The 24,861-nt window shown below is 40.1% G+C and overlaps 1 protein-coding gene across 7 annotated transcripts in view; it reads right to left on the bottom strand.

The window, feature by feature from the left end:
• The window catches only part of kmt2ca (lysine (K)-specific methyltransferase 2Ca), a 249,644-nt gene that overhangs the window by 66,044 nt on the left and 158,739 nt on the right, over positions 1-24,861 (bottom strand). For 6 of the 7 annotated variants that reach the window (XM_062991111.1, XM_062991113.1, XM_062991116.1 and 3 more), the window contains exons 15-24: positions 23,253-23,369; positions 16,741-16,857; positions 15,397-15,495; positions 12,671-12,775; positions 10,556-10,737; positions 6,551-6,715; positions 4,730-4,839; positions 2,058-2,135; positions 1,324-1,536; positions 483-611 (exon numbers count right to left, since the gene is read on the bottom strand). In XM_062991111.1, coding sequence (XP_062847181.1) covers positions 483-611; positions 1,324-1,536; positions 2,058-2,135; positions 4,730-4,839; positions 6,551-6,715; positions 10,556-10,737; positions 12,671-12,775; positions 15,397-15,495; positions 16,741-16,857; positions 23,253-23,369 — 1,315 coding nt within the window. The remainder of the gene's footprint in view (positions 1-482; positions 612-1,323; positions 1,537-2,057; positions 2,136-4,729; positions 4,840-6,550; positions 6,716-10,555; positions 10,738-12,670; positions 12,776-15,396; positions 15,496-16,740; positions 16,858-23,252; positions 23,370-24,861) is intronic. The other variant, XM_062991115.1, reaches the window with a different exon arrangement.

The following is a 24,861-nucleotide window of genomic DNA, read 5'->3' as shown; positions in this document are numbered from 1 at the left end:
GCAGGTCAGAGAAAGCCTGTGACAGTTAGCAATACACAACAGGGAACTGGAAAAGACTAGAATGAGGAGGTAAAGGGAGGAAAACCAAAATAAATGATTAATAATATTTTTATTTTTAAATGGCCATATGTTGTATGTATCGCAGAAATTAAATTCAATTAAAAAGTCCTGACCTCAGAAATCACTGTGCTGCTATGTGTATTTTCCAAAAGTAAAGGAAGAACAATAAGCAAGCCTAAAGCTCTTTTCAGAATCCATCCTAGAGAGTAAAGCACTGAGTAAAAGAATAATGCACTGTGGGATGCTATTTAAAGTCTGAATTGTGCAATTGCACCATTTTACACTCCAGTGGAGCTGTCCTTTCCAATAAGTGCACCACTACTTCCTTTTCCTCCTTAGAAGCTCTGTGTGTCTCTCCTCCGTTCTGACTAGTCCATCTTTCTGTCCCTCTTAGTGTCTATATTTCCCACCCTCCTCCCTACCTGGCCTGTAGGGTTTCCTCTTTCTCTTCTTCATGCTGTCCAAACTGTCTGCACCCTTTAGGTCTTCATCATTGGGTTCTCGCTCAGGGCTTGAGTCTGACTTGCCATCACAGTCCATCAGATCCCCTTCTGCAAAACAGCCAGCACAGTAACACAGATCGTCAATCATGAGGTATCACACACATATGCAAAGCACTGCAAAATTTCTGTGTATCGCTGTTTGACGTGTCCAGTTTAGTTCTATCAATTACAACAAAAGCTCCCTAAAATGAACTATACCAATTCTCATCTCATCTGCATTCCTTCACTTACATTATTGGTCGCCTCTTCATTGAATTTGCAGCTACGCAGTTTTAAGTTACCTTATACTCAATGACCACTATAATCTTTGTCACACTGGATCCTTAGCCTATTCCAGAAAACTAGCTGACGGCAGGGATACACCCTGGAAAGGGAAATAATGCTGCACTGGGTATAATGCATTCACTCATTTGATAATTACCACCTATGTGCAATTATGAGTAGCCAGTCTGTCTACTGGCAAAGAGCCTAAATTTTAAACAGGCCATGTCCCAGGACTCTGTCTGGCCCCAACACTAACTGCTGGTATTACAGATATTTTTTGTAGTTAGTTGTTTGTTCAAATTTTTGTATAGATTTACTGGAGACAAATCATTCCTCAAAATTCCCTTCTTCACAGGAGGTCTGCACATAACACAGTTAACAATTCAACGGTTATACAGTAAGTAAACATTAAATAATATAGTCCATATCCACCCAATAGAGACCTAAAAACACCCTTTCACTTATTCTCTTTCTATAAAAGAAATACTCCTTTTACCTCTGCTGTCGTCTATGTCACCCTCTCGAGAGAAGTCACACTGTGGATCTGGTGGTGTTTGCAGCACTGCCACGCTGTTTTGGTTGATGATCTTGAGCTTGAGTTTGGGTTTGGGCCTCCGGCGTCGACCAGATGAGGCAGACAGACTCTGAAGCTGGCAAAGACCTGATTCAGTCAGACACACACCATCCTGAGTGTATGTCTTCTGGAAATCTGATAGAGAAAGAAACATAGGACACACTTCATATGTAAACAAATCCTGATGTATTAAGAAAAGCCACTGGCAAGATGTATGACTTTGGGACGGTGAAAGGAAGACTGAGCAGTATGATCTTATAACAATTTACATACACCTGGTTAATGAAGAACCCAAAGTATGTTAATGACGAATCTAAACAAAAATCGTAAAGACTTTAAAAAGCATCCTTGTGAAGTCAGAAACAAATTATAGCACAGTATGGACAGTTCTGGATTTGGATGTGTACCATAGTGTACTGTACTGTACCATGAAATAGAAAAGGGCTATAAGACACATGTTAAAGCATATCTCATAATGTGAGAAAATGTTGTAGTGTTGACATCCTTCAGCAGTGCACCACTTGATCATCAAACTAAATATTCATCACTTATTTTAAAATGGACGTGTTATTTTGCTGGTAACAAGGTGTACAGCAATAAAGAGTCTATAAAGAGAATAATAATGTAAAAACAACAAAAATGAACAGTATATTTACCATAGTCCCTGATCCTAGGCACAGGCTGTATAACCACTGGGGGCTCACTGTTGTCAGTGAACTTCGCACAATTGGTACCTGAGTCGAAACACACAGCACAAAAAGGCATAAAAATATTAGGATCATCAATGCACATCATTTTAAATCATGGATGTACTTATTTTTCTGTGTGAACTGCAGTCTGACTATCATGAAGAGCTAACATCTTTAGCCTTTCAGTTCAATTCAATGGTGCTTTTCCACTCCGTACTCACACCTGATATCTCTAGATTTGAGGATTGTAATGCCTAATAGCCCCACCATTCAGGATTTCTGTATAAACAAATTTGTACAGAGCTGGTACTGAACACTAAATGGATGAGTCTCAGATCAGCAGTCTAGCTATAGGAAATGAACTCACATGATCTTTTGAACCAAAAGCATTAATCCATTAATGACACGGTTATTGGTTAATCATTAATATTACTAGCTCTAAATGCTTTTAAATGAGGAAAGCAATAATTTTCATATGATCAATAATTTTTAAATGAGAAAAGCAATAATAGACAATAATTTCAATGGTCTAGAAATAAGGGCAGCCAATCTCTAACCGTATTGTTACTAATTATTTAGTTAAAGAGTTTGAAAAAAAAATTTCGATTTGAAGGTGGGCGGGAAGAAAAACTCTTTTGAGGAAGAAATTTATAAGCCAATTAGACCTTGTGAAGCACCAGATGATTCGTCTTTGTCCCGAATTGCAAACTACAGAAATAATATGTCAAATGAGTGGAACGTAAGATGAGGTTTCTCATTGCTGCTGCATTTGCAAGCCTCTACTGGTTAAGGCACCAGCATGAGAAAGTTGATTCACAGACAGTAGTGCGTGACTCTCCGTACACATACTTATGAGATTCCATCTCTGGCAGGTGAAATGGAAGCAGTTAGTGACTGTGCTTATGTCAAAGAAGGTGTGATAGTCTGCAGTTTAGCTTGATTAGGGTGGGGCTCTGCAGTAGCAGTTAAAAGTTGTAATTGAGGAATCTGATACAACTAGATTGAAAGAAAAAGGGGAAAAGGTAAAAAGCAAATAATAATAACTAGCTAATAGCCCTAGTTATTTCAGTGATTATTTCTATACAGTGATTATCAGATCAGAACCCCAACACAAATGTACATCAATACGGTAAATCATTATCCATCAGGATAACATTACACTGGTTAAAATGATCAATAACTGATGCCAGAATTTAACTTTTGTCTTGAGTTACTTAAACATTTATTATACTGCAAATATACTTTCTGACTAAACCTGGCCTCGTTTTTATTATTATTACTATCATCATCATCATCATCATCATGTGCTGTCATTTCAACTCCTTGTGAATGGTGTATGATGTAACTTCAGAGTAGCCTGTCCACTGTTTGTGTCTTCACCCTTCCTAATGGTTTGTTATTTATTCCTCTAACTGTATTCATTCATCTTGTTGCTGGCCAAGCTCGTCTTCTTTTAGCTTCAGCTCTTCCAATCATAATTGTACTTTTCAATGAACTGGTCTTTCACATATAGTCAAGCCAGAAAGTCTGCACACCCCTTTCAAAAGCAGGTTTTTAGACATTTGTGCTAATTTATTAAAAATCTAAATGTAAAATACTATATGTACATAATTGCACACCCTTTGATATGACACCCAAAAGTGAGCTAAGGTGCATTTTGTTTTCACTGGTGTTTCTACAATTTGATTGGAGTCCACCTGTGGTAAATTCAATTGATTGGACATGATTAAGGATTGCCAACACCTGCCTATATAAGGTCCAACAGCTGACAGTGCATATCAGAGCAAACTCCAAGCCATGGGGTCAAAGGAAATACAGTATATGCAGTATATGCAGACCTCAGAAACAGGATTGTGTCAAGGCACAGATCTGGAGAAGGGTACAGAAAAATTGCTGCAGCTTTACAGGTCCCAAAGCACAGTGGCCACCATCATTCATAAATGGAAGAAGTTTGGAACCACCAAAATCTTCCTAGACCTTTGAATGTCCTTGAGTGGCCCAGCCAGAGCCCAGACCTGAATATAATCAAACATCTGTGGAAGGAGCTGAAAATGGCTGTGTACCGACGCTCCTCATCCAACCTGATGGAGCTTGCAAGGATATGAAGAGAAATGGGCAAAAATGTCCAAAAACAAGTGTGCTAAGCCCTTGAAGCTGTAATTGCTGCCAAAGCTGCATCAACCAAGTATTAGGCTAAGGGTGTGTACAGATATGTAACCCCTAAATAAACCATTTTTGGCAGTAAAATAAAATTGCATGTTTTCACTTTGTAATTATTGGTGATTGTGTGTAGATGTTTGAGGCAAAAAAAGAACTCAATCTATTATTGAATGAGTCTGTAATGTAATAAAACATGGAGAAGGTGAAAGGGCTATGAGAGCCAAAATATGAGAGCTTCAGTTTTGTTCGCATTGTCACAATTATAAGTCACTTCAAATAAAAACATCTAAATTCCCCTAAATTCCCTCTTTCAGTTTCATTTAATACAGCGACATTAAAGGCAGCCTAATGCGCCTGATGCGCTTCTGCACACATGTGGAAGGACGTGTGTGATAGTGCAAGCGGGAGAAGATTGCAATACACAAAAGGGACTTGAAAACACGTGCCCCCTAAATCAATGCTCACACCAGGGCATTTACCTTGAGTGCAGGGAGTGTGCATTCTGCACATAGTGCAGTCAAACCCATCATCTGCTGCATTCTCCACCTCCTCATCAGAGTTCAGACCCTGACAGAGGGCGTGCATCCACCTAAAGAGCAGAAACACTTCATCAAACCAAGAGCTAACTAATAAACACTCATTCACAATTAGACAGCAATTAACATCAATGAACTCAACACGATGCAATTAGGAAGCCTGTGTACAATCATACTCTTGTCCCAAATGTTAATTACACACTCCAATGCATTCAGTGCTCTTATGTAAGGAGGATCAGGTCCATTGTATGGAGGAGCAAGGTCAACTGACATCTGCACTATTTGATAACACATATTTAAACCAGACTTAAAAGAAAACTTAAGAGATACTAGACAGTCCATGGAGCGGGTGCTTTATACCCTTTAACAAAGGTTTGGCATCATGCTGGGATCTTAATATATGAAACCTCCCATGCACAGTTTTGGCTAAAGATGTTACCAAAGGCAGTTAGAAGTTGACAGTCTGGACTGATACTGTCCACTCAAGTGGCCGCACAGCTGAGCTGTGGTTGCTTCTAGACGTCTCCACTTATAAAAGACACACAGTCAGTCATAAAACCGAAAAAAATTAACTTGATGTAAACATAGCCACGTTAAACATAGCCACGTCGGCAGTCTTGACTTTATGCATCTGTTAGCAAGAGGTGTGAATGTAACAGTAAAATCCACCAATTACAAGGGGTGTCTATATACTTTTGTAATAAAAATTTGAACTTGAAATGTGCTGGACATGAAATTGTGCTATACACTGATCAGCCATAACATTAAAACCACCTCCTTGTTTCTACACTCACTGTCCATTTTATCAGCTCCACTTACCATATAGAAGCACTTAGTAGTTCTACAATTACTGACTGTAGTCCATCTGTTTTTCTGCATGCTTTGTTAGCCCCCTTTTATGCTGTTCTTCAATGGTCAGGACCCCCACAGGACCACTACAGAGCAGGTATTATTTGGGTGGTGGATCATTCTCAGCACTGCAGTAACATTAACGTGGTGGTGGTGTGTTAGTGTGTGTTGTGCTGGTATGAGTGGATAAGACACAGCAGCGCTGCTGGAGTTTTTAAACATCTCACTGTCACTGCTGGACTGAGCATAGCCCACCAACCAAAAATATTCAGCCAACAGCGCCCTGTGGGCAGCGTCCTGTGACCACTGATGAAGGTCTAGAAGATGACCAACTCAAACAGCAGCAATAGATGAGTGATCGTCTCTGACTTTACATCTACAAGGTGGACCAACTAGGTAGGAGTGTCTAATAGAGTGGACAGTGAGTGGACACGGTATTTCAAAACTCCAGCAGCGCTGCTGTGTCTAATCCACTCATACCAGCACAACACACACTAACACACCACCACCATGTCAGTGTCACTGCAGTGCTGAGAATCATCCACCACCTAAATAATACCTGCTCTGTGGTGGTCCTGTTGGGGTCCTGACCATTGAAGAACAGGGTGAAAGCAGGTTAAAAAAGCATGCATAGAAACAGATGGACTACAGTCAGTAATTGTAGAACTACAAAGTGCTTCTATATGGTAAGTGGAGCTGATAAAATGGACAGTGAGTTTAGAAACAAGGAAGTGGTTTTAATATTATGGCTGATCGGTGTATCAGAGACTTGAAAGGGAATGCTGTCCAAACACTATTATCTATAAAAAAAAAGAGACGTAACCAAGACAGCCTACTCTCCTAGTTTTTCCACTCCCCCCACCAAACCCTTTTCTTCATGCCAAGTGGGCACCTGTACTGCTGAGAGTTGCTTACCTGTCGCACTGTCGGCACTGGAGGATCAGCTCCTCCTCCCTGTAGCTCTGTGTACACACTGGGCATACAGCTAGGCTGGCACACAAGCCACACTGTGTGTAGTTATTTTGCCAATCGCAGTGCAGGCCGGGGGACGTGGCGCCACACTGGGTACACGATACACACCTAAAAAGAAGGAACGATGACAGAGTGACCATTTTGAAGCATTAGGACACACCCACACACAGTTAATGTGCTACTTTTGTGACCTGCTGCGCGTGATTCAATTGATGGAAACCTCACAAGTTGGCATGTGAGTAAACAGCCCTAAAAATAAATATTTAAACAATTTGCATCCATCTGTTTGTTGGACTGAAAATTATCACTTAAATAACAATGAATATGAAAGAAATCCCTGTCTGTCTGGTGTAAAACCAGCTAAAGGTCAAGAACGGACTATTATACTACGGTATAAAGGAAATTACAGATGCATTCAGACATGCAGGTGGATAAAAAGTAAAATAACAAGACAGGTGGGAAGACAAACACAAGGACAGACTTTAGACTTATACACTATGGGGTCAAAAGTATGTGGACACCTGACCATAAGCTTATTAGACATCCCTACAGCTATAATAGCCTTTACTCCTTAGAAAAGACTGTGAAGTGGGACATAGCACATATTTAATCAAAAGAACATTTGTGAGGTCAGGCAGTGATGTTGGACAATAAGGCCTGGCCTGCAATACATTATCAAATTCATTCCAGAGGTTTTCACTAGGGTTGAGACCAGGGGCTTGTGCAGGCTTCTGAAGTTCCTCCACACGAGGCTGGTCAGATCGTGTCTTTCTGGAGCTTGCTTTGTCTATACTGCGTATGTATGTATGTATGTATGTATGTATGTATGTATGTATGTATGTGTGTGTGTGTGTGTGTGTGTGTGTGTGTGTGTGTGTGTGTGTGTGTGTGTGTGTGTGTGTGTGTGTGTGTGTGTGTGTGTGTGTGTGTGTGTGTGTGTGTGTGTGTGTGTGTGTGTGTGTGTGTGTGTGTGTGTGTGTGTGTGTGTGTGTGTGTGTGTGTGTGTGTGTGTGTGTGTGTGTGTGTGTGTGTGTGTGTGTGTGTATGTATGTATGTATGTATGTATGTATGTATGTATGTATGTATGTATGTATGTATGTATGTATGTATGTATGTATGTATGTACAGTGCCTTGCAAAAGTATTCAGCCCCCTTGAACTTTTCAACCTTTTGCCACATTTCAGGCTTCAAACATAACGAAATGAAATTGTAATTTTTTGTGAAGAATCAACAAGTGGGACACAATCGTGAAGTGGAACGAAATTTATTGGATATTTTAAACTTTTTTTAGAAATAAAAAACTGAAAAGTGGGGCGTGCAATATTATTCAGCCCCCTTGCGTTAATACTTTGTAGCGCCACCTTTTGCTGCGATTACAGCTGCAAGTCGCTTGGGGTATGTCTCTATCAGTTTTGCACATCGAGAGACAGAAATTTTTGCCCATTCTTCCTTGTAAAACAGCTCGAGCTCAGTGAGGTTGGATGGAGAGCGTTCGTGAACAGCAGTTTTCAGCTCTTTCCACAGATTCTCGATGGGATTCAGGTCTGGACTTTGACTTGGCCATTCTAACACCTGGATACGTTTATTTGTGAACCATTCCATTGTAGATTTTGCTTTATGTTTTGGATCATTGTCTTGTTGGAAGATAAATCTCCGTCCCAGTCTCAGGTCTTTTGCAGACTGCAACAGGTTTTCTTCCAGAATGGTCCTGTATTTGGCTCCATCCATCTTCCCATCAATTTTAACCATCTTCCCTGTCCCTGCTGAAGAAAAGCAGGCCCAAACCATGATGCTGCCACCACCATGTTTGACAGTGGGGATGGTGTGTTCAGGGTGATGAGCTGTGTTGCTTTTACGCCAAACATTACGTTTTGCATTGTGGCCAAAAAGTTCGATTTTGGTTTCATCTGACCAGAGCACCTTCTTCCACATGTTTGGTGTGTCTCCCAGGTGACTTTTTATAGATATCTTTGAGAAATGGCTTTCTTCTTGCCACTCTTCCATAAAGGCCAGATTTGTGCAGTGTACGACTGATTGTGTCCTATGGACAGATTCTCCCACCTCAGCTGTAGATCTCTGCAGTTCATTCAGAGTGATCATGGGCCTCTTGGCTGCATCTCTGATCAGTCTTCTCCTTGTTTGAGCTGAAAGTTTAGAGGGACGGCCGGGTCTTGGTAGATTTGCAGTGGTCTGATACTCCTTCCATTTCAATATGATCGCTTGCACAGTGCTCCTTGAGATGTTTAAAGCTTGGGAAATCTTTTTGTATCCAAATCCGGCTTTAAACTTCTCCACAACAGTATCTCGGACCTGCCTGGTGTGTTCCTTGGTCTTCATGATGCTCTCTGCGCTTTAAACAGAACTCTGAGACTGTCACAGAGCAGGTGCATTTATACGGAGACTTGATTACACACAGGTGGATTCTATTTATCACCATCAGTCATTTAGGTCAACATTGGATCATTCAGAGATCCTCACTGAACTTCTGGAGTGAGTTTGCTGCACTGAAAGTAAAGGGGCTGAATAATATTGCACGCCCCACTTTTTAGTTTTTTATTTCTAAAAAAAGTTTAAAATATCCAATAAATTTCGTTCCACTTCACGATTGTGTCCCACTTGTTGTTGATTCTTCACAAAAAATTAAAATTTCATATCGTTATGTTTGAAGCCTGAAATGTGGCAAAAGGTTGAAAAGTTCAAGGGGGCTGAATACTTTTGCAAGGCACTGTATGTATGTATGTATGTATGTATGTATGTATGTATGTATGTATGTATGTATGTATTTATTTATTTATTTTAGGGCTGTCAAACGATTAAAATTTTTAATCGCGATTAATCTCAGAATTTCATATAGTTAATCGCGATTAATCGCATTAAAAAAAATCTGTGTAAATGTTATAGAAAACAAGGATTTTTAAGTGAAATGTTACAATTAAAATGGTGAACACATTTTATGCTAAATGTACTGATGTTAAAAACTGCTGGGACAAGAGAAAACTGTAAGGGAGTTTATTCACTCACATATTAGGCAGTAAATGTCAGATTGTAGGTTAGAATTTCTCCATCAGCAAACACTGTAGATCAGCGGTGCTTTAGATGGGATAAGGCGTAGTTATTGTAACAGACTTTTCTGTGGTTGTATCGTGACAATGGTTTGATGGACGTTTCTACACGAAGTGAGTGTGTTTTGACCCTTTGGGGCTTCCATAGTTCATGAACTAACGTGCTTGACTCAGCTTTCCGGTATTCGGTACAGAAGAAGAAGTTAATTAAGTGTAATAAAGTGTTCTGCTCCCGACAACTTGTGAATATAGCGTGTATTTATTTCTTTATTAAGCAAGTACATCACTACGACGATCGGTTACATTATGTTAACAAACCGCAAATGAAAAACGGTGGCAAGTCCGACATTAAAACGTTTGTTCTACCAGTCAAGTGTCAACATGAACTAGAATCTGCGTTAACGGCACTATTTTTTTTAATCGCGTTAAATTGAGGTCGCGTTAATGCGTTATTATCGCGTTAACTTCGACAGCCCTAATTTATTTATTTATTTATTTATTTATTTATTTATTTATTTATTTATTTATTTATTAGGATTTTAACCTCAAAGTCGCTGACAATTTAGTATCTCCAATTCACCTCACTTGCATGTCTTTGGACTGTGGGAGGAAACCGGAGCTCCCAGAGGAAACCCATGCAGACACGGGGAGAACATGCAAACTCCACACAGAAAGGACCTGGACTGCCCCGCCTGCGGATCGAACCCAGAACCCTATTGCTGTGAGGTGACAGTGCTAGCCACCAAGCCACCCAATTAGAAGTATATAAATGATTTTATTAAAACCAGCTGAAACACTCAAACACGGTAATTAGGTGGGGTATCCACATATTTTTGATCATATCAGATACACTGTTTTGTATTAGCTGTGGAATTCGAATGTTTACCATTTACACTTCCAGCTGCCCTTAGGTACATTCTGCAGTGGCGGGTCCAGGCAGTAGGTGTGATAGCTGATATCACAGTCGTCGCACAGCAGTAAGAGGCCAGGATCGGTGGCCTGTCCACACGCCTCACACACTGTGCACTCCAAACATCTCCAGCCTTTACTCAGCACCACCTTAGTAATCTGAAACACACCAGCAATAACAAAGGTCATGATGAGGTTAAATATACAACCGCTTGATCTAATCCCAAACAGTCAGCATGTAAATGTCTGACTGTAGGTCAATCGCCAGCTCGGGAGTATTTCTTGAAGGATCAACTGTTATTTACACATCAATATGTGCGTAGGGGAAAAATCAATTGAAAAGAGACCTTCCCTGCTCATCCGTGAACATCATGATGTTCAAATGCAATGACCCATCATGAGTCAACTCATTTTTCATCCTGGTAAAGGTCTCAGTGGCAGCAATTTCTTTATTTTATTTATTTATTTTTTTTATGCATTTTTCTCCCATTTTCTCCCAAATTTAGTGTAGTCAATTTGTCTTCCACTGCTGGAGGAACCCCGATTTTTTGCAGTAGAGGTGGAAAATCGAGGATCCTCCAGTAGTGGAAGACAAATTGACTACACTAAATTTGGGAAAAAATGGGAGAAAAATGCATAAATATAAAAAAATTAAAAAAATGAATAAATAAAGAAATAAAGAAATAAAAAGAAATAAAATAAAGAAAGATGTTTTACACACTTTGGTTACATTCATGAAAGAAACGGTAGTTGCTGGTTACACTATAACGGTAGTTGCTGGTTACATTATAAGATTCATCAGTTCACAAGTTTAATGTAAAACAGAGTTATGGACAATTTTGTATCTCCAATTCACCTCACTTGCATGTCTTTGGACTGTGGGAGGAAACCGGAGCTCCCGGAGGAAACCCACGCAGACACAGGGAGAAGATGCAAATTCCACACAGAAAGGACCTGGACTGCCCCGCCTGGGGATCGAACCCAGAACCCTATTGCTGTGCGGTGACAGTGCTACCCACTGAGCCACCGTGCTGCCCGGACCTGGAATCAAATCCTATGACTTTTCCTGTTTTTTTCATGATTGTCTGAGCCCTGAAAAGTATTCAGATCCTACACAAAGACACTAAGTTATGGTCAGGGCATTCTGTTTGCTTTAATTATCCTTGAGATGTGTCTAGAATGCAATTGGAGTCACCTGTTCCAATCTGAATTAATGGGACAAAGTTTGGAAAGTCACAAAGCAACTGTGTAGATCAGCATGATCAGACTGTAGCAAGGCAAGGATCAGGGCAAAAACATAAAACAATACATAAGGCTTTGAGTGTTTCCAGGTTGTATGGACAACTATCTCTGAACTACTTCATAAATCAGGTCTATAATGGTAGTGAAAAGACAAATTGTTGAATTTCAAAATGACTGGAAAGTCGAGTAGAAAATCGCTAGGCCTCGAGTTGAGTAGAAAATCGCTAGGCATAACCAAACCTGACAAACTTAGCTGTAACCATGCATACTATGCTCATGTACTCGCTATAAATCATGCAGTAAGCACTCCTTTAGGGCTTCCAGTCATTTCAGTTTTTCCTCCTTCTTTCTAAGCAAACTGAGATTCTCGATAATGCTGCCTCCAGCCGGACAGAGCCATAGAGCTTCATCTGTGCTACTGTACACAGTACAAGTAACAATTTATGAGCTCTTGTTACCAGCAGGTAGAAAGAGCACACCATGCCACAAGAAGGAGCGGGTGAAGTGGTAGATCAACCATCCCTTATGGGTTTGGAATGGACACAAGCAATGATTGATGAAAAAGAATACAGGGAAAATAAGGGATTTACATAATCTACAAAAAGGTCTCTGAACTCCAATCCTGGATGCCTACTGCCTTGCGGAGCTTCAAGGTTCCCCTGCTTTAGCTCCGCAAAGCAGTAGGCTTCCAAAACTTCCAAAACCCTAATCCCAAACTGATGAAGAGCTACTTGTATTGTTTAAAGCACATTCTATTGGCTGAACGACCAACATGTAATTTAAAGCAACAGTTATGAGCAAATGACCAGAGAGAAAACTGTAAGTAGAGCTGAAGTCAAACAGGCTTTACCTTGATGTTGACGCAGAATGGGTGGTAGCACTGACCACACTGGGAGCAAGCCAAGAGTCTGCCCTCAGCACCCTGACCGAAACTCCCACACACCACACACATGTCCTGTGGAAAAATATTAACAGAGAGAGAGAGAGAGAGAGATGATGATGTTCAGCAATCTACCAATGAGAATAATCTCATGTTTTACATCTAGGATGACACAGGGCTTATACACTTCAACAGACTTTGTTTTTATCATCCAGGGATTCATTTACATTGAGACTGGTTGGATAAAGGTCATGACCACAAAATCCAGGCATGCAAATAAACCTGCATGAACTAAAATTTCATATGAATATAAAATATTTGTTAGACTTGCACACTAAAAATGATTTTTTTTTTTTTAATTGCTTTAGATTCAGGTCTTTTAAACACATACAGTCGATTCACAAAATAGTTAATTCTTTGTAGAAGCCCCCTTTAGTTTTTGTGGATATGTGGATATCTAACAGGTTAGTTGCTAAGGGGTTGGTAAGCAGTTTCTAAGTGGTTACCAAGGTATACACAGTGGTTGCTAAGGTATCGCTAAGTAGTTCCTATGGTGTTGCTAAGTGGTTAGTAAAATATAAGGGGTGGTGCTGTTGCTATGATGATGGGTTGACTGCTTAGATGGTGCTCGAGGATGGCTGCTGGGGTGTGTCCAAATATATGTATGTAGAGGGAGAAATGTGTATACAGTGCTGGCCAAAAGTATTGGCACCCCTGCAATTCTGTCAGATAATACTCAATTTCTTCCAGAAAATTATTGCAATTACAAATGCTTTGATATTAAAATGTTCATTTAATTTGTCTTCAATGGAAAACCACAAAAAGAATTGTCAAAAAGCCAAATTGGATATAATTCCACACCAAACATAAAAAAGGGGGTGGACAAAAGTATTGGCACCCTTTGAAAAATCATGTGATGCTTCTCTAATTTGTGTAATTAACAGCACCTGTTACTTACCTGTGGCACATAACAGGTGGTGGCAATAACTAAATCACACTTGCAGCCAGTTAAAATGGATTAAAGTTGACTCAACCTCTGTCCTGTGTCCTTGTGTGTACCACATTGAGCATGGAGAAAAGAAAGAAGACCAAAGAACTGTCTGAGGACTTGAGAAGCAAAATTGTGAGGAAGCATGGGCAATCTCAAGGCTACAAGTCCATCTCCAAAGACCTGAATGTTCCTGTGTCTACCGTGCGCAGTGTCATCAAGAAGTTTAAAGCCCATGGCACTGTGGCTAACCTCCCTAGATGTGGAAAAGAAAAATTGACGAGAGATTTCAACGAAAGATTGTGCGGATGGTGGATAAAGAACCTCGACTAACATCCAAACAAGTTCAAGCTGCCCTGCAGTCCGAGGGTACAACAGTGTCAACCCGTACTATCCGTCGGCGTCTGAATGAAAAGGGACTCTATGGTAGGATACCCAGGAAGACCCCACTTCTGACCCAGAGACATAAAAAAGCCAGGCTGGAGTTTGCCAAAACTTACCTGAGAAAGCCAAAAACGTTTTGGAAGAATGTTCTCTGGTCAGATGAGACAAAAGTAGAGCTTTTTGGGAAAAGGCATCAACATAGAGTTTACAGGAAAAAAAACGAGGCCTTCAAAGAAAAGAACACGGTCCCTACAGTCAAACATGGCGGAGGTTCCCTGATGTTTTGGGGTTGCTTTGCTGCCTCTGGCACTGGACTGCTTGACCGTGTGCATGGCATTATGAAGTCTGAAGACTACCAACAAATTTTGCAGCATAATGTAGGGCCCAGTGTGAGAAAGCTGGGTCTCCCTCAGAGGTCATGGGTCTTCCAGCAGGACAATGACCCAAAACACACTTCAAAAAGCACTAGAAAATGGTTTGAGAGAAAGCACTGGAGACTTCTAAAATGGCCAGCAATGAGTCCAGACCTGAATCCCATAGAACACCTGTGGAGAGATCTCAAAATGGCAGTTTGGAGAAGGCACCCTTCAAATCTCAGGGACCTGGAGCAGTTTGCCAAAGAAGAATGGTCTAAAATTCCAGCAGGGCATTGTAAGACACTCATTGATGGTTACCGGAAGCGGTTGGTCACAGTTATTTTGTCTAAAGGTTGTGTTACCAAGTATTAGGCTGAGGGTGCCAATACTTTTGTCCGGCCCATTTTTGGAGTTTTGTGTAAAATGATAATTGATTTGACTTTTTTTTCATTCTCTTTTGTGTTTTTTCATTGCAAGCAAAATAAATGAAGATATTAATACCAAAGCATTTGTGATTGCAATCATTTTCTGGAAGAAATTGAGTATTATCTGACAGAATTGCAGGGGTGCCAATACTTTTGGCCAGCACTGTAGGTGCTTGTGTGTATTCAAGCATGTATTTGGTGGGGGTGTGAATAATTTTGCTTAGGTAGGTAAGTGAATGTAGGCAGTTGTAGTCTAGCGGTTAAGGTAATGGACTAGTAATCAAAAGGTAGCTGGTTCAAGCCCCATATCACTGCCAGGTTGCTTGATCAAGGCCCTTAACCTTCAATTGCTTAGACTGTATACTGTAAGTCGCTTTGGATAAAAGCGTCTGCTAAATGCTGAAAATGTAAATGAATGTATGTACAATAAAACAGTGCAAAAAGTCAAGGGGTATGAATACTTAGGGGCAGAAATCCCTGCATATTACTGGAAGGCCGAGTCGAAGTGATAACCGAGTCGATCTGTTCTCTTTGCACACTCACCTGTCTGAGGGTGAAGGTGTCTGAGCTGGAGAACAACACCACTGTGTTGTGCATGGAGTTCTCCTCTTCTTTAACCACATAGGGAGCCTCTATAATACTCTGTTGAAAAACACATTCGTTATGATCAATCCCATAACAGATTATTCTGTACTAATGTACAAATATGAGTTAAAAAGTATTCACAGTGTTAATGTTTTTTTTTTTCTTTTTACTTTTTACGGGTTGCCAATTTGAAGAGGTTAAAACTCTTCTAATCTGACTACAACTGTAATAATCTTTCACCTCCCCCCCCCCATTTTTATCCCCCAGTCTAGTCGTGTCCAATTACGTCCTCTATACTGATTCGACCCTTCACCGCTGACTGAGGACGCCTCTCAACTGACATGCGCCCCCTCCAGTACGTACAGTCAGTACAGATAGTGCATTTTTCACCTGCACGAGTCGAGTTCATATACTTGACGGGCACTGTGCACGGAGGGCCACACCCCCATCAGCATTATTCTTCAGCCCTGTGCAGGCGCCATCAGTCAGACAGCAGGGGCCACAGTCGCACCAGTTATGATGACCTATGATCTGACTTTCTTACCCCTAACCCTGAACAACAGCCAATTGTTGTTCATGCAGCCGCCCAGCCTAGTCGGAAAGGCAGAGCTGAGATTCTATCCGATGTATTCGAAACCCCAACTCTGGTGCGCTAGCGTACTTTACCGCTGCGCCACCTGAGCGGCTTGTCTACAATCTTTTTAACCTTTACACTAGGCAGTCTGCCATGTAGCTCTATCAGTATTGTACTATGATAGCGTTTTGTCTTGGTTTGAGTCACATCCAACAATTTCCTTTGGGATAAATAAAGTGTCTGTCTGTCTGTCTGTCTGTCTGTCTATCTATTTGTCATCCTTTCGTAATGTTATGGACTGTAGATGGTAAAGTCCCTAAATTTGTTGCAACTGTGTGGTGAGAAACTAAACTGTGGGACTATTTGCACACCTAGTTCACTGCAAAGTGCCGAACTTTCACCCATTCTTGCTTGTAAACCAATGAGTCTTTCTTTAATGCTTTTATTATATCTTATGATAACACTGCAGTTTCACCTGTTTGCATGTAGTTTTAGAGCAGGTGTATTTTATTATTCCAAAAAAAAATTCCAGTTTTACATTGCCCCTGTCTAAACTGTTTTGTAATGCAAAACATTGCATGTTTCTTTCTGACCCCCTCCCAAACACAATGTACTCTCTATCCTCTACCTCTCTCCCAAACACACAGTGTATGTAAACAAAAGCAATACTATAGTCTTTTATTAAAGCAGGCTTAATGATGATGGATTTACAAGAACAGTTATCGTACCCCAGGGGTCACAAGAAGGCTGCTTTCTGTCTTCAGTCTAGATCGTCCCCTGCCCCCTCTGCCAGACAGGTTAGCTCCTCTGGGACGCCTCCGCCCCGGGAAGCCTGATCCACGACCCTGATAAAGAAAAGGAGGGATAATGTACACAATGAGTATGTTTACCTACACTAAAAAAGATAATTGAATTGATTTTACTTAATACCACAAGGGAAACAAAAACCACAAAGATTTCTGTCTAATTTTTTTAAAGAACAATTCTTGCAGACCTGTGTGGTGCATGATCGCTGCAGTGTGGCATTTCCCAGCATATGTTTTACATAACTCTGTTCAAGCACAGACAAAGTAAAACAGCATGCAGTAAGAAAATGTAAATCTTAATACTTTACATGCAAGCGGTTCATAGGAATTTGTATAACAGAAGCACACATCGCTTTCAGTCAACAGCCTCTGGCACTACGACAGCTAGACACAAGTGGATTAAAAAGGAGCGATGTCTTATCTCCAGTAGTCTGAGCAACTAGGTAAAGCACCCAAATCAGACTATTTACCACATGAGGATACTAACACTTAAAAAATGGTCTGCGTTATCTGCCTCTGCACCATAACTTACAAAGCCAATAAAGAATTTGTCATGTCTTGGCCTTCATGGCCTCGCGCCAGTGAACCCATAATTCCTTCACCCAGAATGCGAGATGTAGGAAGTAGGGCTGGGCGATATGGATCAAAAATTATATCTCGATTTTTTTTTCTGAATGGCGATATACGATATATATCTCGATATTTTTTTATCCCTTAAGGTAATAACAAAAAGACACTTCTGAGACAAATCTACATGTTCCAATTTTTTTACAGGCACTTTTATTAATATTCATGCTGGGGAAGCTTCACACAAGAATTATTTTTCCTTAAAAAAAAAAAAAAGAGCTATTCTAAGAAAAAAGACATCTCCTGTGGTCTAATGTGAATTACAAATATATTGTCTGGCCCTTTAAGAATGTTAAGTGTACTATAGGGCGCAGGGAGCGAGTGTGTAGGAATGACACGGTTTCCGGCTGAGCTTGTGTGACATTAAAAGTAAAACCCCGTTAAAGTAAACCCCTCGTTAACCCCCCACCCCACATGTTTGGACTTTATACATTATTTTATGTATATGTCGCCACAACATTAACATTTACATTAATATTTTCTTTTACTGTATAGAACTCAGTTCTGTAATACAGGCAGAACTAATCATTAATGTTACTGTGTAACTATTACAACGTTTAATGCATTTTAATCAGCGTTCTTCTTCATGCACTTTATTATTATTTAACAGCTTTATTTGCTGTTTAATTGCTGTTTGCTCCTTGTTTACTGCAGAGTTAGTTCATGCAATTTAATAATGTTTGGTTGTTTACTGGCCGACAACAAGAAATACTATAATAGAAGATAAATAAATAAATGACGTGTCGTACGTCGGGCAATCATCCAGTATAAACTAACACAACCACGTACAACATTCAGTACAGAAATCACTCCCCATAATGTTTGTTTTTACAGATAGAGCAAGTATATGCACATCACATATACAAACACAAGAGTCAGAAGAACAGGAGACGCACCGCTACGTTATTATTACTTTCTCAACACTTAATGTGAAGTAAATACGTGCATGTCAGCGCGTGCATGCGCTTGTGTTGGTTTTTAAAACAAATAACGACTCGTTTTCTTGTTTTTTAACTTTGGGATCTGAAGTGAAAAACGAATGAAGGTACACGGAGCTGGAACCTTTTATCTGGACTTGTTTTCGGCGTTCTCTACAGAATACATTATTCTGCTGCTCATCTGACACTTTGAATTCGAACCATCTCCAAATAATTCCAAAAAGAGCCATTATTTTTCTTTATAGTAAGCAGCTCCTCTTCGATAGCTTCTGTCACGTCTTTATCCGTCTCCATGCTATCGCTGCCTGCAGGAATTACTGGTGAAGCGGTGGGGAGGGGCGAGTTGTGTTCAGTGAGGGAGAGGGGCGGGGCAGGTGAACATGTGCAGAGACAAACTGGGAGAAGAGAAAGACGAACTGTCGGATCTAACTGGAACGTTACATCTATATCGATATATGCGATATTGTCTTATCTTATATCACGTATGAAAATATATCGATATTTTATAAAATCTCGATATATCGCCCAGCCCTAGTAGGAAGTATATTCTATTACTAAAAATTAACAAAATAAAAATGTGTAAATAATTGTGTATATCAAATATCCTAATAAAAATAGTGTCGGCAGGCAGAGCTGAGACTTGATGTATGATGTATTCGAGATCCCAGCTCTGGTGTAAGCGTGTGTTTTTACCGCTGCGCCACCTGAGTGGCCAATACTGTTAAGATTAATAACTCCAATTTAATCCATTAGCTAGGGTGCTTGTCACAGAGCCCATGTGCTAAGGGCATCTGTCAAAATGTCCTAAATACAAATCCATGACGTCAGCATTTCACTACAGTTGTTTGTTTTTAAATTATTTTATTTTAATTTATTTTATTTTTTATGCTTTTTTTATAATGTTGTTTTAACCAGTCGAGCACATGCAGCGGTTAAGAACAAAATACCATGAAACTCAGAAAAGAGGATACTTGAAATAATTAGGGACACTAATTTACAAGTCTAAAATACCAAAAAGCAGACAAAATAAACAGAATGTCCATTCAGTTTCCAAAAGCCACACCCGGCACAGTCATGACTGGCACTAATAGCCCAAAATGTGGAACCTCCCAACCTAGTTTACTGATGACCCTGATAAACCCCCAAAGGTTTTCTTGGCTGAATGCCCATCTAAATCTAATCATCTAAATGCTTCCTCACAAAGAGAAAATGTCATGACAGCCTAAGCAAGAGCATACAGTGGATATCAAAAGTCTACATACCCCGATATACCCTGTTTGTAATGTAAAATGTGAAAAAAATTACAATGATGTGGTTGCATAAATATGCACACCTTTAAACTAATACCTTAAAGCACCTATTAATTTCTGTGCCCCCATGACAGCAGTCAAACTTTTTGGGTAGGAGTCTATCAGCATGGCACATCTTCGACTTGGTAATCTTTGCCCACTTTGACTCACAAAAGTGCTTCAAATCTGTTTTGAGGGCATCTTCTGTGCACAGCCCTCTACAGGCCACCCCACAGATTTTTAATTGGATTCAGGTCTGGGCTCTGGGTGGTTGATGTGGGTATATGCTTTGGTCATTGTTGTGTGACAAGGTAAAATTACTCTTTACACTCAGCTTTTTAGCTATGTTGTTCTTTTGCTGATGTGCAGTGGTTTTTTTAAGCCAAACAACTTTTGAAATTATGGTCAAAAAGTTCAATCCACATGCTTTTGGCAGACTTGATGTAGGTTTTTGTGAAATGTAGCCATGCTTGGATGTTTTTCTTTGAAAGAAAAGACTTTTGTCTTGCCACTCTACCTCACAGCCCAGACATATGAAGAATACGAGATATTGATGTCACATGAAGTGCACAACCAGTACTAGCCACAAATTCCTGCAGCTTGTTTCATGTTGCTTTAGGTCTTTTGTCAGTCTCTTCGATCAGTTGTCTTTTTAGCATTTATTTCTTGATAATATTACTGTTGTGCCATATTTTATTCATTTTTTGATGGCAGTTTTTACTATGTTCTATGGTATATGTAATGCCTTGGAAATGCATTGTACTGTATTATACCCTTTTCCTAACTGATTTTGTTTGTTTATTAGGATTTTAACGTCATGTTTTACACTTTGGTTACATTCATGACAGAAACGGTAGTTACTCATTACACAAAGTTCATCAGTTCACAAGGTTATATCAAACACAGTCATGGACAATTTAGTGTCTCCAATTCACCTCACTTGCATGACTTTGGACTGTGGGAGGAAACCAGAGCACCCGGAGGAAACCCACATGGACAAGGGGAGAACATGCCTACTCCACACAGAAAGGACCCGGACTGCCCCACCTGGGGTTCGAACCCAGGACCTTCTTGCTGTGAGCTGATAACTTTCAACATTGAGATCTCTGTTACTTTGTAAGCTCTTTGCAGATCATGGTTTTGCTGTAAGATGCAACTAAGTAAATGTGAAAAAAATCTTGTTGATCTTTTATGCTGTAACTGGTTTCTTTAAATCCCACCAAATATTTTCAATGGGATTTAAATCTGTAGCCTGCAAAAGCCACTCCAGGATATTCCAGGACAGCTTCCTTAACCAAGCTTTGTTGACTTGGAGGTGGGCTTGGGATTATTGTTATGCTGCAAACATTCCTCCTCATAATGCCTTGGTATTTCTGTGAACCACAATGCCAGTTACACATTCAAGGTTGCCAGTTCCTGCAGCAGAAAAACATCCCCACATTTTCGCTGACCAACCGCCATTCTTTACTGGGTTAAAAGTATACTTCTGGTCATAAGTCTTGCCTTACTTGCACCAAACAAATTACTAATCCCTTTGGCCAAACAGTTCCATTTTTGAGTCGTCACCCCACTGCCCAAATTTATTCTGGCATATTCCAATCAACCCTTCCTGTTCTTCTTGGTGAAGAATGCGTAAACTGTAAAGTCTTGCTGTGAAATCCTTGGTTGGTAAGTGATGATCTTATGGTTGTGTTACTTCACTGATTTTATTTTATTTAAAGCAAAATCTCGGTCTTCAAAAATGTTCAAAACTTTTCCATTATTCCATTCATATATTATGTCAATTAACCAGCAAGGTGTGACACCTAAACATTTTATAATTTAATTTAATTCAATTGGAAAATAAATGCAGCTTGTGAACGCATTTCTTCTTAAAGGAAAAGCACTGCCACAAAATTACAGCTACATTAACCTGTGTTCTATATCTCTGTTAATGACTCTCAGATCAAACCCTGATGCTGTTGTGGATAGCCAGCTGTTCTTTACTAACCCCTTTACTAAAAACGTACATGGAAACTAATTGTGTCTGTTTCTACTAGAGTGAGAAAACGTCTACTAAGAAAGCTCTAATGTATGTTGCTCTGGGCAAGAATCTTTGGTAAAAGTAGAGCTGGCTCAATACCACTTTTTTAAGTCAGATACCGATACTGCAAATTGAGTATCTGCCGATACCGATACCAATCCGATAGTCATTTCTCCTCTCAAACAACTAAGCAGTAATAATACGTGACTCAATGCACCATGGTTAAACTAGCTATCTAAATAACAATGCTCAGACTGTGAAACATTCTTCTGAAGGAATAAATACATACTAACCCTAACCTACATCACCACACGCAAAACTGCTGTCTTTATTTTAACTTTTACACACAGAACATTTAGCAGCATTTTTGGTTTCACTTACGTTTGAGCAATTAATCGCAATGGACCAATTAGAATTGACACAGAGTTGAGACTTTCTGTTAAAGTTCTGTCATGTTTTTATTAAACCCTGCTGGACTTTGAAGAGGACATCTGTGGCTAAACAGGAAATGGTGTAGTTTGATTTATTTCATAACACTAATGGATTAATCGTTGAGGATGTGAGAGATCTCTAAGCCGGGACAAGATTTTAAGCGATTTTAAACAGTGTTTTTAGATGTGGCAGTGGTAGATGATTTTTTAAAATGCTAAAAGGTTAAGTAGATCAGTGTGTTTTAGTTCTGAAAGGCTGTTGCAGATGAGTTGTAGGTCAGTGGCACATGTTAATGATGTCATCAAGATGCAAGCTGGCAATAAACGGCGCTCTGTTGGAACGTATCTTTGTGTGTTATTTGCTTTACACACAAACAATGACCTTATTTACATTAAGTGTTATTTACATTAAGTGTTATTTACATTAAGCAACAGTATCGGTTTGGATTACACATTCTTTTCATTCCGATATCCGATCCAGTGATCTAGTCCAATATCGTGCCAGCCCTAGTTAAAAGTATTGACTGGGCACTGTAAAAGTCAGAAAATGCATATTTTGAGGGAACTGGTCATTGCTCATTATACTGCTACACATTTGCAAAGTGCTTTTCCAAATTGCAGCTATTTATGTGGTCTGAAAAATGACAGGCTAATTTACACTGCAGTTTGTGCCCACTGATTTAACATAATTATCAACATAATGACCATTTATTTACTCAATTATCAAAACTATCGTATTTTTCCAGGATTGTTTGTCTTTATAACAATAAAAAAACAACAGCAGCAGCAGCAGTGTAGTATTTAGACCTGCTTAAACTAATCCACACTATTATCCCAGAAGTTCATTCAAGGCTATTTAACATGGCACCCAGTTCCTGCAGATTTAGTAACCTATTAAGCACAATCTTGGCCTTAGAAGTAAGTGGAATGCTGCAACTTGTTTTATTCCCAAGACGGACAAATCATATGATTTATACTGTGATTATGCAAGCAAATGACTATCACTAACTCCTAATTTATATCATTACAGTAATCGTTTCCATTCAAGTGACACAATCCTTGGCCTACAGCAGCGCCGTACCAGCAATAATCAAACTGAGCTTTTCTGTCACAGCATGTCATTTACCAGTCTGGCCGTCCAGACGAACTCGCTCTGCTGCCGGTTCTTAAAGCCATCAAAAGCCTCGGAGTGCTCCGGAGACCAGGAAGGAGAGCTTACTGCACTACGACTGCTCCATCCAACCTGAGGAGAGCGGCAGGGGGCAGAAAGCAGGAAAGAGAGGGCAGGAGGGAAGGAAGAATTGGAAGGAGGAGGGTAAGTGGAGTGAATGGGTAGGGAAAATGCACAGCCAAAATAATATTAAAGGTAATGCATTTAAAAAAAACAGAAAAAATGAGAAAGCACATGAAAAACAGAAATAACATATGATGGCATAACATAAATTAAGTGCAAACTACAATTCTGATCAATTTGGGACAAATCTGATCACTTGTCAAAACTCTTTGTTCACAAGGGAGCTTTAGAGTCAGGTTCTGTCACAATAATAAAAATGGACTTTTAAAAAGAATACAAAAACTACCCCAATGACCCTAGCAAGCTGGCAAAATGGCAGCAGAATAGCTTGAATTTACATGTACATTAATAATCTGATTACTCTGAAATTCAGGTAAATGTTTCAACTTTTAATAAATTTTCACTGCAATTATGCAAGTAAAAAAACTTAATAACTTAGACTTTTGGCCTCTGCTGTATACACCGACCAGGTATAACATTATGACCACTGATCGGTGAAGTGAATAACACTGATTATATCTTCATCTTGGCACCTGTTAGTGGGTGGGACATATTAGTCAGCAAGTGAACACTTTATCCTCAAAGTTGATGTGTTAGAAGCAGGAAAAATGGGTGAGCGTAAGGATTTAAGTGAGTTTGAAAAGGGCCAAATTGTGATGGCTAGACGACTGGGTCAGAGCATCTCCAAAACTGCAGCTCTTGTGGGGTGTTCCCGGTCTGCAGTGGTCAGTATCCATCAAAAGTGGTCCAAGAAAGGAACAGTGGTAAACCGGCGACAGGGTCATGAGCGGCCAAGACTCACTGATGCACGTGGGGGGGGCGTGTGTTCCGATCCAACAGACGAGGTACTGTAGCTCAAATTGCTGAAGAAGTTAATGCTGGTTCTGATAGAAAGGTGTCAAAATACACAGTGCATCACAGTTTGTTGCGTATGGGGCTGAATAGCCTCAGACCAGTCAGGGTGCCCATGCTGACCCCTGTCCACCGCGGAAAGTGCCAACGATGGGCACATGAGCATCGGAACTGGACCACAGAGCAATGGAAGAAGGTGTTTCATGTTTTCTTTTACATCACGTGGATGGTCGGGTGCGTATGTCTCTTACATGGGGAACACATGGCACCAGGATGCACTATGAAAAACAGGCAAGCTGGCAGAGGCAGTGTGTTGCTTTGGGCAATGTTCTGCTGGGAAACCTTGGATCCTGCCGTCCATGTGGATGTTACTTACGTACCACCTACCTAAGCATTGTTGCAGACCATGTACACCCTTCATGAAAACGGTATTCCCTGATGGCTGTGGCCTCTTTCAGCATGATAATGCGCCCTGCCACAAAGCATAAATGATTCAGGAATGGTTTGAGGAGCACAACAACGAGTTTGAGGTGTTGACTTGGCCTCCAAATAACCCAGATCTCAATCCAATTGAGCATTTGTGGGATGT

The sequence above is a fragment of the Trichomycterus rosablanca genome, chromosome 3 (assembly GCF_030014385.1).
Source record: "Trichomycterus rosablanca isolate fTriRos1 chromosome 3, fTriRos1.hap1, whole genome shotgun sequence".
NCBI classification, from domain to species: Eukaryota; Metazoa; Chordata; class Actinopteri; order Siluriformes; family Trichomycteridae; genus Trichomycterus; species Trichomycterus rosablanca.
Note: the sequence above shows the minus strand (reverse complement) of the source record. Positions and strands in the feature narration are given on the sequence as shown.